The 13,887-nt window shown below is 42.8% G+C and overlaps 1 protein-coding gene across 1 annotated transcript in view; it reads left to right on the top strand.

Moving 5' to 3' along the window:
- RPAP3 (RNA polymerase II associated protein 3) overlaps window positions 1-13,887 on the top strand; it is a 113,698-nt gene that overhangs the window by 7,528 nt on the left and 92,283 nt on the right. The window contains exons 5-6 of the mRNA XM_069764489.1: window positions 2,597-2,724; window positions 2,821-2,942. Coding sequence (XP_069620590.1) covers window positions 2,597-2,724; window positions 2,821-2,942 — 250 coding nt within the window. The remainder of the gene's footprint in view (window positions 1-2,596; window positions 2,725-2,820; window positions 2,943-13,887) is intronic.

Raw genomic sequence — 13,887 nt, 5'->3', positions numbered from 1 at the left:
ATACCCATCATATGGCTTTTGCTACAGAAAACATGCTATGTGCAATATACATCCTAGCGTTTTACCAGACAATCAAAAAGAATCAAATGCAATCACTTGCTGAATAAGGACATACCCAGGTGTAGAAGACCAGCACAGCCCGACGCGCGTTTCGCCTTGGCTTTGGCTTGGCTCTACCTCCTCAAAGCCAAGGCGAAACGTGCGTCGGGCTGTGCTGGTCTTCTACACCTGGGTATGTCCTTATTCAGCAAGTGATTGCATTTGACTCTTTTTGATTGTCTGGTAAAACGCTAGGATGTATATTGCACAATAACATTTGTGAGGATTCTGTCCTATTTTTACTCTGACAACATGTCTGTACAATATGCTCATTTCAAGGAGCCCTGAGATGGATACGGTGGTTCTAGCGATAGATCCATAAATACTAAAATTTCCACTCCTTTCTGAGGAGTGCAGGTGCTCTGACTGCTGAAATGTCCATACTTTGCACTGAAGTTTGGCTTAATCTAGACATGGAGTTCTTTTTAGGTTGTTTATGACGTATAAGCAAATTCTTAACCAGGTTATGCACCTCAGATCGAGCAGAATAAAGTAGTGACAGACACGGATTTTAGTGATGTGTTACTAAGGCTACTTTCACACTAGCGTCGTGCACTGCACGTCGCTATGCGTCGTTTTGTAGAAAAAACGCATCCTGCAAAAGTGCTTGCAGGATGTTTTTTCTCCATTGACTTGCATTAGCGTCGCATTGCGACGCTTTGCCACACGTCGCAACCGCCGTGCGACGGTTGCGCCGTGTTGTGGCAGACCGTCGGCTGCAAAAAATGTTACATTTAACGTTTTTTGCTGCCGCCGGTCCGCCATTTCTGACTGCGCATGTGCGGTCGGAACTCCACCCCCACCTCCCCGCACCTCACAATGGGACAGCAGATGCGCTGGAAAAATGCATCCACTGCCCCCGTTTTGCGGCGCATTCACTGCTAGCGTCGGTACGTCGGCTCGACGCACTGCGACGGGCCGAGTATGACGCTAGTGTGAAAGTAGCCTTACTTGTCAATGTGGTGTAATGTTCATCAAATCATAGTTTCTCTGGTGCAGCATCAGCAGAGTGCTGTGAGCTCAGGACCTACTGTGCATAGAAAGTTGTTAATTAGTAGTACATCATTGAAAGTACTGAACATGGCAAAGGCGTGGTTGGAATATGCTAACCAATTTAATTTAAAAAAATGCCATTGTTTAAAGGGTGTTCCTATCTGTCCCTGCGTGGCTGCTTCCATAGTCCCAAGCTCTTTTGGCTGCTGCATTGAGATGGATACTCCTACTTCAGCCATTAGTGGCAGACATGGGAATACCCTTTCTAGAGTATTGCATTAAATTTGGAAACATTTGAAACATTGTAGAGCTTCTGCTGTTAATTGAAAGAAGGCTGTTCGTTTTCATAGCAAAAAAACAAACGCATGTTTATTTCCGTATTTTTAGGGAATCCAGGTAGGATTGTGCTAAATACTAGATGCATGTAGCTAGCTGTGACTGAGAATCATGACAACATAGTGATAGCGAATTTAGATTGTGAGCCCCATTGTGGACAGCGATGATAATATGAAAACTGTAAAGCGCTGCGGAATATACTAGCGCTATATAAAAATACAAGATTATTATTATGTTCTCTTAGAAGTGCTCAATCTGCTGGGGATGTTGAGCAGAGTGGAGTGTGTTGAATCTGGTGAGTGACCAACTAAAATGTGAGTTGTTGCTGTGTGATATACATACCAGTGTCTCTGAATGCAGACCACATAGTTCAGCTAGGAAAGCAGAGCAGTCTGTGTGTTGGAGCTGCAGAAAAAGTGTAGAAGCTGCAGCCTGTTCAGTGTGAACTGTTCCCGGGGTTGTAGGACCGTACCTCTTCTATGTGTAAAGTTTGCTCTAGGAGAAAAGACTGTAATCTGTTCGGGCGAACCCACACTGACATGTACAGCTCTGGCAAAAATTAAGAGACCACTGCAAAACGTTCAGTTTGTCTGATTTTTCTCTTTATAGGTATATTTTTGAGTAAAATGTAAATTGTTCTTTTATTCTATAAACTTCTGACAACATGTCTCCGAATTTCCAAGTAATACATTTTATATATTTTTTTGTCTGACAAAAATGGTCAAAATAAAAAACCCCTCAGTGCTTTGAGACCTCAAATAATGCAAAGAAAACAAGTTAATAATAATAATTTAGAAACAACAATACTAATGTTTTAACTCAGGAAGAGTTCAGAAATCAATTTTTTGTGGAATAACCATGATTTTTAATCACTGCTTTGCGGTGATACCTTTGTGCAAAGAGGAGGCTGTTTTTGGTTATGAATCCCTTGGAGTTTTATGAAAGCAGAAAAACTGCACATATTTGGATCAAACCGCATTGCCTGTGTGAAATCCACCTACTGCTTAATGTGAATTCCTACATAATAAACATATGTACATTATTTTGTGGGATCAGGTCTTGGCTTTATATGATGTTGATAACTAGAACTGTAGAAACTTACTAATGCAGACACATCTGAAACAAGGTTATCTTTAATAAGTTATGTACATTTTCAATTTTTACACAGGGAAATAATTGTTTTAAAGCTGGGAATTATGATGAAGCTATCGAGTGCTATACAAGAAGCATGGATGCTGATCCATACAATGCGGTGCTGCCCACAAATCGAGCATCTGCTTTCTTTAGACTAAGGAAGTAAGTGTTTTGCCTTTGTTTTTTTTTTTCTATTCCTGAACAAGCTGACTATGATCTCATTTTCTTTCCATACGTTTCATTTTTTGTTATTTTTAGGTATGCGGTCGCTGAATCAGACTGCAATCTGGCCATTGCTTTAAACCGTAACTACTGGAAGGCTTATGCTCGCAGAGGAGCCTGTCGCCTGGCATTGAAGAACTTCCAAGGCGCAAAGGAAGGTTGTCTAATGTGTTTTTTTTTTTTTACAAAGTCCCACAGAAGTATTCTATGAGTATCTATTGCTACTTTATTTTCTGTTTGTGACACTGGAAACAGTTCTGGTCATCAAGCCGCTTTCTGAGATACAAGTATTGATTTAAATGTACAATTTTAAGTAAGGTAGTGACTTGTATTTACTAGTGATTGTTGTATTTGAAGGGGAAATATATAGTCATGGACACAAATTTTGGTTGTCACGTCATTGTTTTTAGATCTTTTAGTCTATTTGCTTGGGTAATGAAGTGCAATTCTAAGCATTTCATAAGTTTTTACACTTTTATTGACAAATACATCCAGTTTATGTAAAGACCAATATTTACAGCGTTGTCCCTTATTTTTCAAATTGAAAGTTTAAGGGTATGTACACACAATGCGGATTTTGCTGCGGATCCGCAGCGTTTCCGCAGCTGCGGGTCCGCAGCAGTTTCCCATGCGTTTACAGTTCAATGTAAACCTATGGGAAACCAAAAACGCTGTACACATGCTGCGGAAGAAAAAGCGCGGAAACGCAGCGGTTTACATTCCGCAGTATGTCACTTTCTGCGGATTCCGCAGCGATTTTACAACTGCTCCAATAGAAATTCGCAGTTGTAAAACCGCAGTGAAATCCGCAGAAAAACCGCAGTAAATCCGCAGCGGTTTTACACTGCGGGTTTATCAAATCTGCTGCGGAAAAATCAGCAGTGGACCAGAATACGTGTGCACATAGCCTTATTGGTTATATCAACATACAGAAAAGAAAACACTAGGAAATTAAACAAATTGGAAGCCATACCCGAAACAGAGGCCAAACGACACAGTACCTCTAACATTGATGGAAGGAAAACGGTTGCCATTCAGTAGCCTCCAATAGGTAAATAGTGAAAAATGAAAATAACATGTCTGACAGTCATCCCATACCTTGGCAAGGAAGGCTAGAAAGACTGGTAACGATGGGAAGGTAGAACAATGGAATATAGGGGTAGGTGGAGGGGAAGGAAGGGCATACAATTCAACATTCAAACAAAAAAGTACAGGGAAGCAGGAGACGAGCTGGGGTACGTGATGCGATGGACCTCTATAGGGAGGAGGATAGAAAGGTATCCCAATAAAACCATTTTTTGCTGATTTTGATCTTATCCTCCTGGGTTTGAATAATCTATATTTCTATACAGTGGGTCATAGCGATTTCAGCGAGCCATTCTTCTAAGGAAGGTATATCTTGAGATTTCCAGTGACTTGGAATTATTGTTTTAGCAGCCTGAAGCAGATGTCTCAAGTTGTCTCTTATTTATCAAGACTTCTGCAATTCGCCCTGGCAGTTGGATATCAACCTCTGGACCAAATCTTAAGTTTAGTAATAACCCAATTTTGCCTACTCGGTGCTGGAAATTTATCTACGTTCCCCACGTCATGAGGATTTAATTGCTTGTTCTTAATGGGATTGTGGTCTACAAAGTTTCCTGGTTATGAATCCAAATTTAATTTTTTTTGTTCACGGTGCCACTGATTTGTCACTTTAGCTTTGGGACATGGTGTTCCAGTATGCCGGAAAAAGCATTGTTCATCACCAAATTGCTCCTGGATTGAATGGGAGAATTTAACTTTAGTTGATGCTTAGATGCATAGCCGCGTTCTTAGGCAAAATTGTGAGTGAGCCCCTCCCTAAGATCATAAGCATCCCAATACGTGTGGTCTTAGGATAATTTAACCCCTTCACCCCATGGGCCGTTTTCCATTGTTTTTGGTTTTTTCCTTCCCTTCTTCCAAGAGCCATAACTTTTTTTTTTTTTTTTGTTTTCGCAGAACGAATTGTACTTTTCAATGACTTCTTTGATTTTACAATATAATGCACTGGAAATGGTTATTGTTATAACTTTACAATATAAAGTTATTGTTTTGTTTTTTTTTGTATTTATCATGGTCACTATATGGTAAAACTGACATGGCAGTATGATTCTACAGGTCAGTACAAGTACACAGATGCCCAGTGGTGGAAAGAAAAAAAAAATTGCTGTTGTCTCCATTTTCAGAGGCCTGTAACGTTTAGATTTTTCTGGGGCTGGGTGATGGCTCATATTTTGTACCCTGAGCTGACATTTTTACTGCTACAATTTTGGGGTAGATCCAATGTCTTGATTGCCTCTTATTGCATTGTCACGGCAGCCAGAAAAAAGTAATTCTGCCGCGCTGTTTCTTGATCGGATTACTTTGTTTTATATTTTGATGGGGGTTTTTTAATTGTTTTATTTTCAGTGGGTCAAAAGGGGAGGGATTTCAACTTTTATATTTTTTTTTTCTATTTAACCCCTTCATGACCCAGCCTATTTTGACCTTAAAGACCTTGCCGTTTTTTGCAATTCTGACCAGTGTCCCTTCATGAGGTAATAACTCAGGAACGCTTCAATGGATCCTAGCGGTTCTGAGATTGTTTTTTCGTGACATATTGGGCTTCATGTTAGTGGTAAATTTAGGTCAATAAATTCTGTGTTTATTTGTGATAAAAACGGAAATTTGGCGAAAATTTTGAAAATTTCGCAATTTTCACATTTTGAATTTTTATTCTGTTAAACCAGAGAGTTATGTGACACAAAATAGTTAATAAATAACATTTCCCACACGTCTACTTTACATCAGCACAATTTTGGAAACAAAATTTTTTTTTGCTAGGAAGTTATAAGGGTTAAAATTTGACCAGCGATTTCTCATTTTTACAACGAAATTTACAAAACCATTTTTTTTAGGGACCACCTCACATTTGAAGTCAGTTTGAGGGGTCTATATGGCTGAAAATACCCAAAAGTGACACCATTCTAAAAACTGCACCCCTCAAGGTGCACAAAACCACATTCAAGAAGTTTATTAACCCTTCAGGTGCTTCACAGCAGCAGAAGCAACATGGAAGGAAAAAATGAACATTTAACTTTTTAGTCACAAAAATGATTTTTCAGCAACAATTTTTTTATTTTCCCAATGGTAAAAGGAGAAACTGAACCACGTACGTTGTTGTCCAATTTGTCCTGAGTACGCTGATACCTCATATGTGGGGGTAAACCACTGTTTGGGCGCACGGCAGGGCTTGGAAGGGAAGGAGCGCCATTTGACTTTTTGAATGAAAAATTGGCTGCACTCTTTAGCGGACACCATGTCACATTTGGAGAGCCCCCGTGTGCCTAAAAATTGGAGCTCCCCCACAAGTGACCCCATTTTGGAAACTAGACGCCCCAAGGAACTTATCTAGATGCATAGTGAGCCCTTTAAACCCCCAGGTGCTTCACAAATTGATCCGTAAAAATGAAAAAGTACTTTTTTTTCACAAAAAAATTCTTTTAGCCTCAATTTTTTCATTTTCACATGGACAACAGGATAAAATGGATCCTAAAATTTGTTTGGCAATTTCTCCTGAGTACACCGATACTTCACATGTGGGGGTAAACCACTGTTTGGGCACATGGTAAGGCTCGGAAGGGAAGGAGCGCCATTTGACTTTTTGAATGAAAAATTATCTCCATCGATAGCGGACACCATGTCGCGTTTGGAGAGACCCTGTGTGCTTAAACATTGGAGCTCCCCCACAAGTGACCCCATTTTGGAAACTGGACCCCCCAAGGAACTTATCTAGATGCCTAGTGAGCACTTTAAACCCTCAGGTGCTTCACAAATTGATCCGTAAAAAGGAAAAAGTACTTTTTTTTCACAAAAAATTTATTTTCGCCTCAATTTTTTCATTTTCACATAGGCAATAGGATAAAATGGATCCTAAAATTTGTTGAGCAATTTCTCCCGAGTACGCCGATACCTCATATGTGGGGGTAAACCACTGTTTGGGCACACGGCAGGGCTCGGAAGGGAAGGCGCGCCTTTTAACTTTTTGAATGGAAAATTAGCTCCAATTGTTAGCGGACACCATGTCGCATTTGGAGAGCCCCTGTGTGCCTATGCAATGGAGCTCCCCCACAAGTGACCCCATTTTGGAAACTAGACCCCCCAAGGAACTTATCTAGATGCATACTGAGCACTTTAAACCCCCAGGTGCTTCACAGAAGTTTATAATGCAGAGCCATGAAAATAAAAAATAATTTTTCTTTTCTCAAAAATGATTTTTTAGCCTGGAATTTCCTATTTTGCCAATGGTAATAGGAGAAATTGGACCACAAATGTTGTTGTCCAGTTTGTCCTGAGTATGCAGATACCCCATATGTGGGGGTAAACCACTGTTTGGGCGCACGGCAGGGCTCAGAAGGGAAGGCACGCCATTTGGCTTTTTAAATGGAAAATTATCTCCAATCATTAGCGGACACCATGTCGCGTTTGGAGAGCCCCTGTGTGCCTAAACATTGGAGATCCCCCACAAATTACCCCATTTTGGAAACTAGACCCCCAAAGGAACTAATCTAGATGTGTAGTGAGCACTTTGAACCCTCAAGTGCTTCACAGAAGTTTATAACGCAGAGCCATGAAAATAAAAAAAAAAATTATTTTCTCAAAAATGAATTTTAGCCCGCAATTTTTTATTTTCCCAAGGGTAACAGGAGAAATTTGACCCCAAAAGTTGTTGTCCAGTTTCTCCTGAGTACGCTGATACCCCATATGTGGGGGTAAACCACTGTTTAGGCACATGCTGGGGCTCGGAAGTGAAGTAGTGACGTTTTGAAATGCAGACTTTGATGGAATGCTCTGCGGGCGTCACGTTGCGTTTGCAGAGCCCCTGATGTGGCTAAACAGTAGAAACCCCCCACAAGTGACCCCATTTTGGAAACTAGACCCCGAAAGGAACTTATCTAGATGTGAGGTGAGCACTTTGAACCCCCAAGTGCTTCACAGAAGTTCATAACACAGAGCAGTGAAAATAATAAATACGTTTTCTTTCCTCAAAAATAATTTTTTAGCCCAGAATTTTTTATTTTCCCAAGGGTTACAGGAGAAATTGGACCACAAAAGTTGTTGTCCAGTTTCTCCTGAGTACGCTGATACCCCATGTGTGGGGGTAAACCACTGTTTGGGCACACGTGGGGGCTCAGAAGGGAAGTAGTGACTTTTGAAATGCAGACTTTGATGGAATGGTCTGCGGGCGTCACATTGCGTTTGCAGAGCCCCTGGTGTGCCTAAACAGTAGAAACCCCCACAAGTGACCCCATTTTGGAAACTAGACCCCCAAAGGAACTTATCTAGATGTGTGGTGAGCACTTTCAACCCCCAAGTGCTTTACAGAAGTTTATAACGCAGAGCCGTAAAAATAATAAATACGTTTTCTTTCCTCAAAAATAATTTTTTAGCCCAGAATTTTTTATTTTCCCAAGGGTTACAGGAGAAATTGGACCACAAAAGTTGTTGTCCAGTTTCTCCTGAGTACGCTGATACCCCATGTGTGGGGGTAAACCACTGTTTGGGCACACGTGGGGGCTCAGAAGGGAAGTAGTGACTTTTGAAATGCAGACTTTGATGGAATGGTCTGCGGGCGTCACATTGCGTTTGCAGAGCCCCTGGTGTGCCTAAACAGTAGAAACCCCCCACAAGTGACCCCATTTTGGAAACTAGACCCCCAAAGGAACTTATCTAGATGTGTGGTGAGCACTTTCAACCCCCAAGTGCTTTACAGAAGTTTATAACGCAGAGCCGTGAAAATAATAAATACGTTTTCTTTCCTCAAAAATAATTTTTTAGCCCAGAATTTTTTATTTTCCCAAGGGTTACAGGAGAAATTGGACCACAAAAGTTGTTGTCCAGTTTCTCCTGAGTACGCTGATGCCCCATGTGTGGGGGTAAACCACTGTTTGGGCACACGTGGGGGCTCAGAAGGGAAGTAGTGACTTTTGAAATGCAGACTTTGATGGAATGGTCTGCGGGCGTCACGTTGCGTTTGCAGAGCCCCTGGTGTGCCTAAACAGTAGAAACCCCCCACAAGTGACCCCATTTTGGAAACTAGACCCCCCAAGGAACTTATCTAGATATGTGGTGAGCACTTTGAACCCCCAAGTGCTTCACAGACGTTTACAACGCAGAGCCGTGAAAATAAAAAATCATTTTTCTTTCCTCAAAAATGATGTTTTAGCAAGCAATTTTTTATTTTCTCAAGGGTAACAGGAGAAATTGGACCCCAGTAATTGTTGCGCAGTTTGTCCTGAGTATGCTGGTACCCCATATGTGGGGGTAAACCACTGTTTGGGCACACGTCGGGGTTCGGAAGTGAGGGAGCACCATTTGAATTTTTGAATACAAGATTGGCTGGAATCAATGGTGGCGCCATGTTGCGTTTGGAGACCCCCTGAAGTGCCTAAACAGTGGAAACCCCTCAATTCTACCTCCAACACACCCCTAACCCTTATCCCAACTGTAGCCGTAACCCTAATCACAACCCTAACCCCAACACACCCCTAACCACAACCCTAACCCCAACACACCCCTAACCCTAACCACAACCCTAATTCCAACCCAACTCTAAGGCTATGTGCCAACGTTGCGGATTCGTATGAGATTTTTCAGCATCATTTTTGAAAAATCCGCGGGTAAAAGGCACTGCGTTTTACCTGTGGATTTACCGTGGATTTCCAGTGTTTTTTGTGCGGATTTCACCTGTGGATTCCTATTGAGGAACAAGTGTAAAACGCTGCGGAATCCGCTCAAAGAATTGGCATGCTGCGGAAAATACAACGCAGCGTTCCCGCGCGGTATTTTCTGCACCATGGGCACAGCGGATTTGGTTTTCCATATGTTTACATGGTACTGTAAACCCGATGGAACACTGCTGCGGATCCGCAGCGGCCAATCCGCACCGTGTGCACATAGCCTAATTCTAAAGGTATGTGCACACGCTGCGGAAAACGCTGCGGATCCGCAGCAGTTTCCCATGAGTTTACAGTTCAATGGGAACCAAAAATCGCTGTACACATGCTGCGGAAAAACTGCACGGAAACGCAGCGGTTTACATTCCGCAGCATGTCACTTCTTTCTGCGGATTCCGCAGCGGTTTTAGAACTGCTCCAATAGAAAATCGCAGTTGTAAAACCGCAGTGAAATGCGCAGAAAAACCGCGGTAAATCCACGATAAATCGGCAGCGGTTTAGCACTGTGGATTTTTCAAATCCGCTGCGGAAAAATCCGCATAGGACCAGAATACGTGTGCACATACCGAAACCCTAACCCTAGCCCTAACCCTACCCCTAGCCCTACCCCTAGCCCTAACCCTAGCCCTAACCCTACCCCTAACCCTACCCCTACCCCTAACCCTAGCCCTAACCCTACCCCTACACCTAACCCTAACCCTAACCCTAACCCTACCCCTAACCCTAACCCTAGTTCTTACCCCAACCTTAGTGAAAAAAAAAAAATTCTTTATTTTTTTTATTGTCCCTATCTATGGGGGTGACAAAGGGGGGGGTCATTTACTATTTTTTTTATTTTGATCACTGAGATAGGATATATCTCAGTGATCAAAATTCACTCTGGAACGAATCTGCCGGCCGGCAGATTCGGCGGGCGCACTGCACATGCGCCCGCCATTTTGGAAGATGGCGGCGCCCAGGAAAGAAGACGGACGGACCTCGGGCGGCCAGGTAAGTATAAGGGGGGGGAGATCAGGGCACGGGGGGGGCGTCGGAGCACGGGGGGTGGATCGGATCATGGGGGGGGTGGATCGGAACACGGGAGGGAGGATTGGAGCACGGGGAAGGATTGGAGCACGGGGTGAGGGATCGCTGTGCGGGGGGGGGTGGATCGGAGCACGGGGGGGGTTCGCTGTGTGCGGGGGGGGGGATCGGAGTGCGGGGGGGTTTGATTGCAGCACAGGGGGTGTGATTGGTGCACGGGGAAGCGGACAGGAGGACGGGGGAGCGGAGCACAGGACGGAGGGGAGCGGACCACAGATCGGGGGGCTGGGGGGGCGATCGGAGGGGTGGGGTGGGTGCACATAAGTGTTTCCAGCCATGGCCGATGATATTGCAGCATCGGCCATGGCTGGATTGTAATATTTCACCAGTTTTTTAGGTGAAATATTACAAATCGCTCTGATTGGCAGTTTCACTTTCAACAGCCAATCAGAGCGATCGTAGCCACGAGGGGGTGAAGCCACCCCCCCTGGGCTAAACTACCACTCCCCCTGTCCCTGCAGATCGGGTGAAATGGGAGTTAACCCTTTCACCCGGCCTGCAGGGACGCGATCTTTCCATGACGCATATGCTGCGTCATGGGTCGGAATGGCACCGACTTTCATGACGCAGCGTATGCGTCAAAGGTCGGGAAGGGGTTAATTTTTTCATCATATTTTTCACCCCTTCAACCCTGGGCCATTTTTCGTTTTCACGTATTCGTTTTTTGCTCCCTTTCTTCCCAAAGCCATAACTTTTTTTTTTTTTCCTCATCAATATGGCCATATGAGGTGGTTGTTTTTTGCGGGGCGAGTTGCACTTTTGAACAACACAATTAGTTTTACCATATAGTGTACTAGAAACGGGAAAAGTGCAGTGAAATTACAAAAAAATTCCACAATGGCTTTTTTTTTAACCCCTTCATGACCCAGCCTATTTTGACCTTTAAAGACCTTGCCGTTTTTTGCAATTCTGACCAGTGTCCCTTTATGAGGTAATAACTCAGGAACGCTTCAACGGATCCTAGCGGTTCTGAGATTGTTTTTTCGTGACATATTGGGCTTCATGTTAGTGGTAAATTTAGGTCAATAAATTCTGCGTTTATTTGTGATAAAAACGGAAATTTGGCGAAAATTTTGAAAATTTCGCAATTTTCACATTTTGAATTTTTATTCTGTTAAACCAGAGAGATATGTGACACAAAATAGTTAACAAATAACATTTCCCACATGTTTACTTTACATCAGCACAATTTTGGAAACAAAATTTTTTTTTGTTAGGAAGTTATAAGGGTTAAAATTTGACCAGCGATTTGTCATTTTTACAACGAAATTTACAAAACCATTTTTTTTAGGGACCACCTCACATTTGAAGTCAGTTTGAGGGGTCTATATGGCTGAAAATACCCAAAAGTGACACCATTCTAAAAACTGCACCCCTCAAGGTACTCAAAACCACATTCAAGAAGTTTATTAACCCTTCAGGTGCTTCACAGCAGCAGAAGCAACATGGAAGGAAAAAATGAACATTTAACTTTTTAGTCACAAAAATTATCTTTTAGCAACAATTTTTTTTATTTTCCCAATGGTAAAAGGAGAAACTGAACCACGAAAGTTGTTATCCAATTTGTCCTGAGTACGCTGATACCTCATATGTGGGGGTAAACCACTGTTTGGGCGCACGGCAGGGCTTGGAAGGGAAGGAGCGCCATTTGACTTTTTGAATCAAAAATTGGCTCCACTCTTTAGCGGACACCATGTCACGTTTGGAGAGCCCCGTGTGCCTAAAAATTGGAGCTCCCCCACAAGTGACCCCATTTTGGAAACTAGACGCCCCAAGGAACTTATCTAGATGCATAGTGAGCACTTTGAACCCCCAGGTGCTTCACAAATTGATCCGTAAAAATGAAAAAGTACTTTTTTTTCACAAAAAAATTCTTTTAGCCTCAATTTTTTCATTTGCACATGGGCAACAGGATAAAATGGATCCTAAAATGTGTTGGGCAATTTCTCCTGAGTACACCAATACCTCACATGTGGGGGTAAACCACTGTTTGGGCACATGGTAAGGCTCGGAAGGGAAGGAGCGCCATTTGACTTTTTGAATGAAAAATTATTTCCATCGTTAGCGGACACCATGTCGCGTTTGGATAGCTCCTGTGTGCCTAAACATTGGCGCTCCCCCACAAGTGACCCCATTTTGGAAACTAGACCCCCCAAGGAACTTATTTAGATGCCTAGTGAGCACTTTAAACCCTCAGGTGCTTCACAAATTGATCTGTAAAAATGAAAAAGTACTTTTTTTTCACAAAAAAATTCTTTTCGCCTCAATTTTTTCATTTTCACATGGGCAGTAGGATAAAATGGATCATAAAATTTGTTGGGCAATTTCTCCCGAGTACGCCGATACCTCATATGTGGGGGTAAACCACTGTTTGGGCACACGGCAGGGCTCGGAAGGGAAGGCGCGCCATTTGACTTTTTGAATGGAAAATTAGCTCCAATTGTTAGCGGACACCATGTCGCGTTTGGAGAGTCCCTGTGTGCCTAAACATTGGAGCTCCCCCACAAGTGACCCCATTTTGGAAACTAGACCCCCCAAGGAACTTATCTAGATGCATATTGAGCACTTTAAACCCCCAGGTGCTTCACAGAAGTTTATAACGCAGAGCCGTGAAAATAAAAAATCATTTTTCTTTCCTCAAAAATGATTTTTTAGCCTGGAATTTCCTATTTTGCCAAGGATAATGGGAGAAATTGGACCCCAAATATTGTTGTCCAGTTTGTCCTGAGTACGCTGATACCCCATATGTGGGGGTAAACCACTGTTTGGGCGCACGGCAGGGCTCGGAAGGGATGGCACGCCATTTGGCTTTTTAAATGGAAAATTAGCTCCAATCATTAGCGGACACCATGTCACGTTTGGAGAGCCCCTGTGTGCTTAAACATTGGAGATCCCCCCAGAAATGACACCATTTTGGAAACTAGACCCCCAAAGGAACTAATCTAGATGTGTGGTGAGGACTTTGAACCCCCAAGTGCTTCACAGAAGTTTATAACGCAGAGCCATGAAAATTAAAAAATTTTTTTTTCTCAAAAATGATCTTTTAGCCTGCAATTTTTTATTTTCCCAAGGGTAACAGGAGAAATTTGACCCCAAAAGTTGTTGTCCAGTTTCTCCTGAGTACGCTGATACCCCATATGTGGGGGTAAACCACTGTTTGGGCACATGCCGAGGCTCGGAAGTGAAGTAGTGACGTTTTGAAATGCAGAGTTTGATGGAATGCTCTGTGGAATGCTCTGTGTTGCGTTTGCAGAGCCCCTGATGTGGCTTAACAGTAGAA

This window comes from Ranitomeya imitator, chromosome 4 (assembly GCF_032444005.1).
Source record: "Ranitomeya imitator isolate aRanImi1 chromosome 4, aRanImi1.pri, whole genome shotgun sequence".
In the NCBI taxonomy this organism is placed as follows: domain Eukaryota; kingdom Metazoa; phylum Chordata; class Amphibia; order Anura; family Dendrobatidae; genus Ranitomeya; species Ranitomeya imitator.
This window is presented reverse-complemented; position numbering and strand designations above follow the sequence as displayed.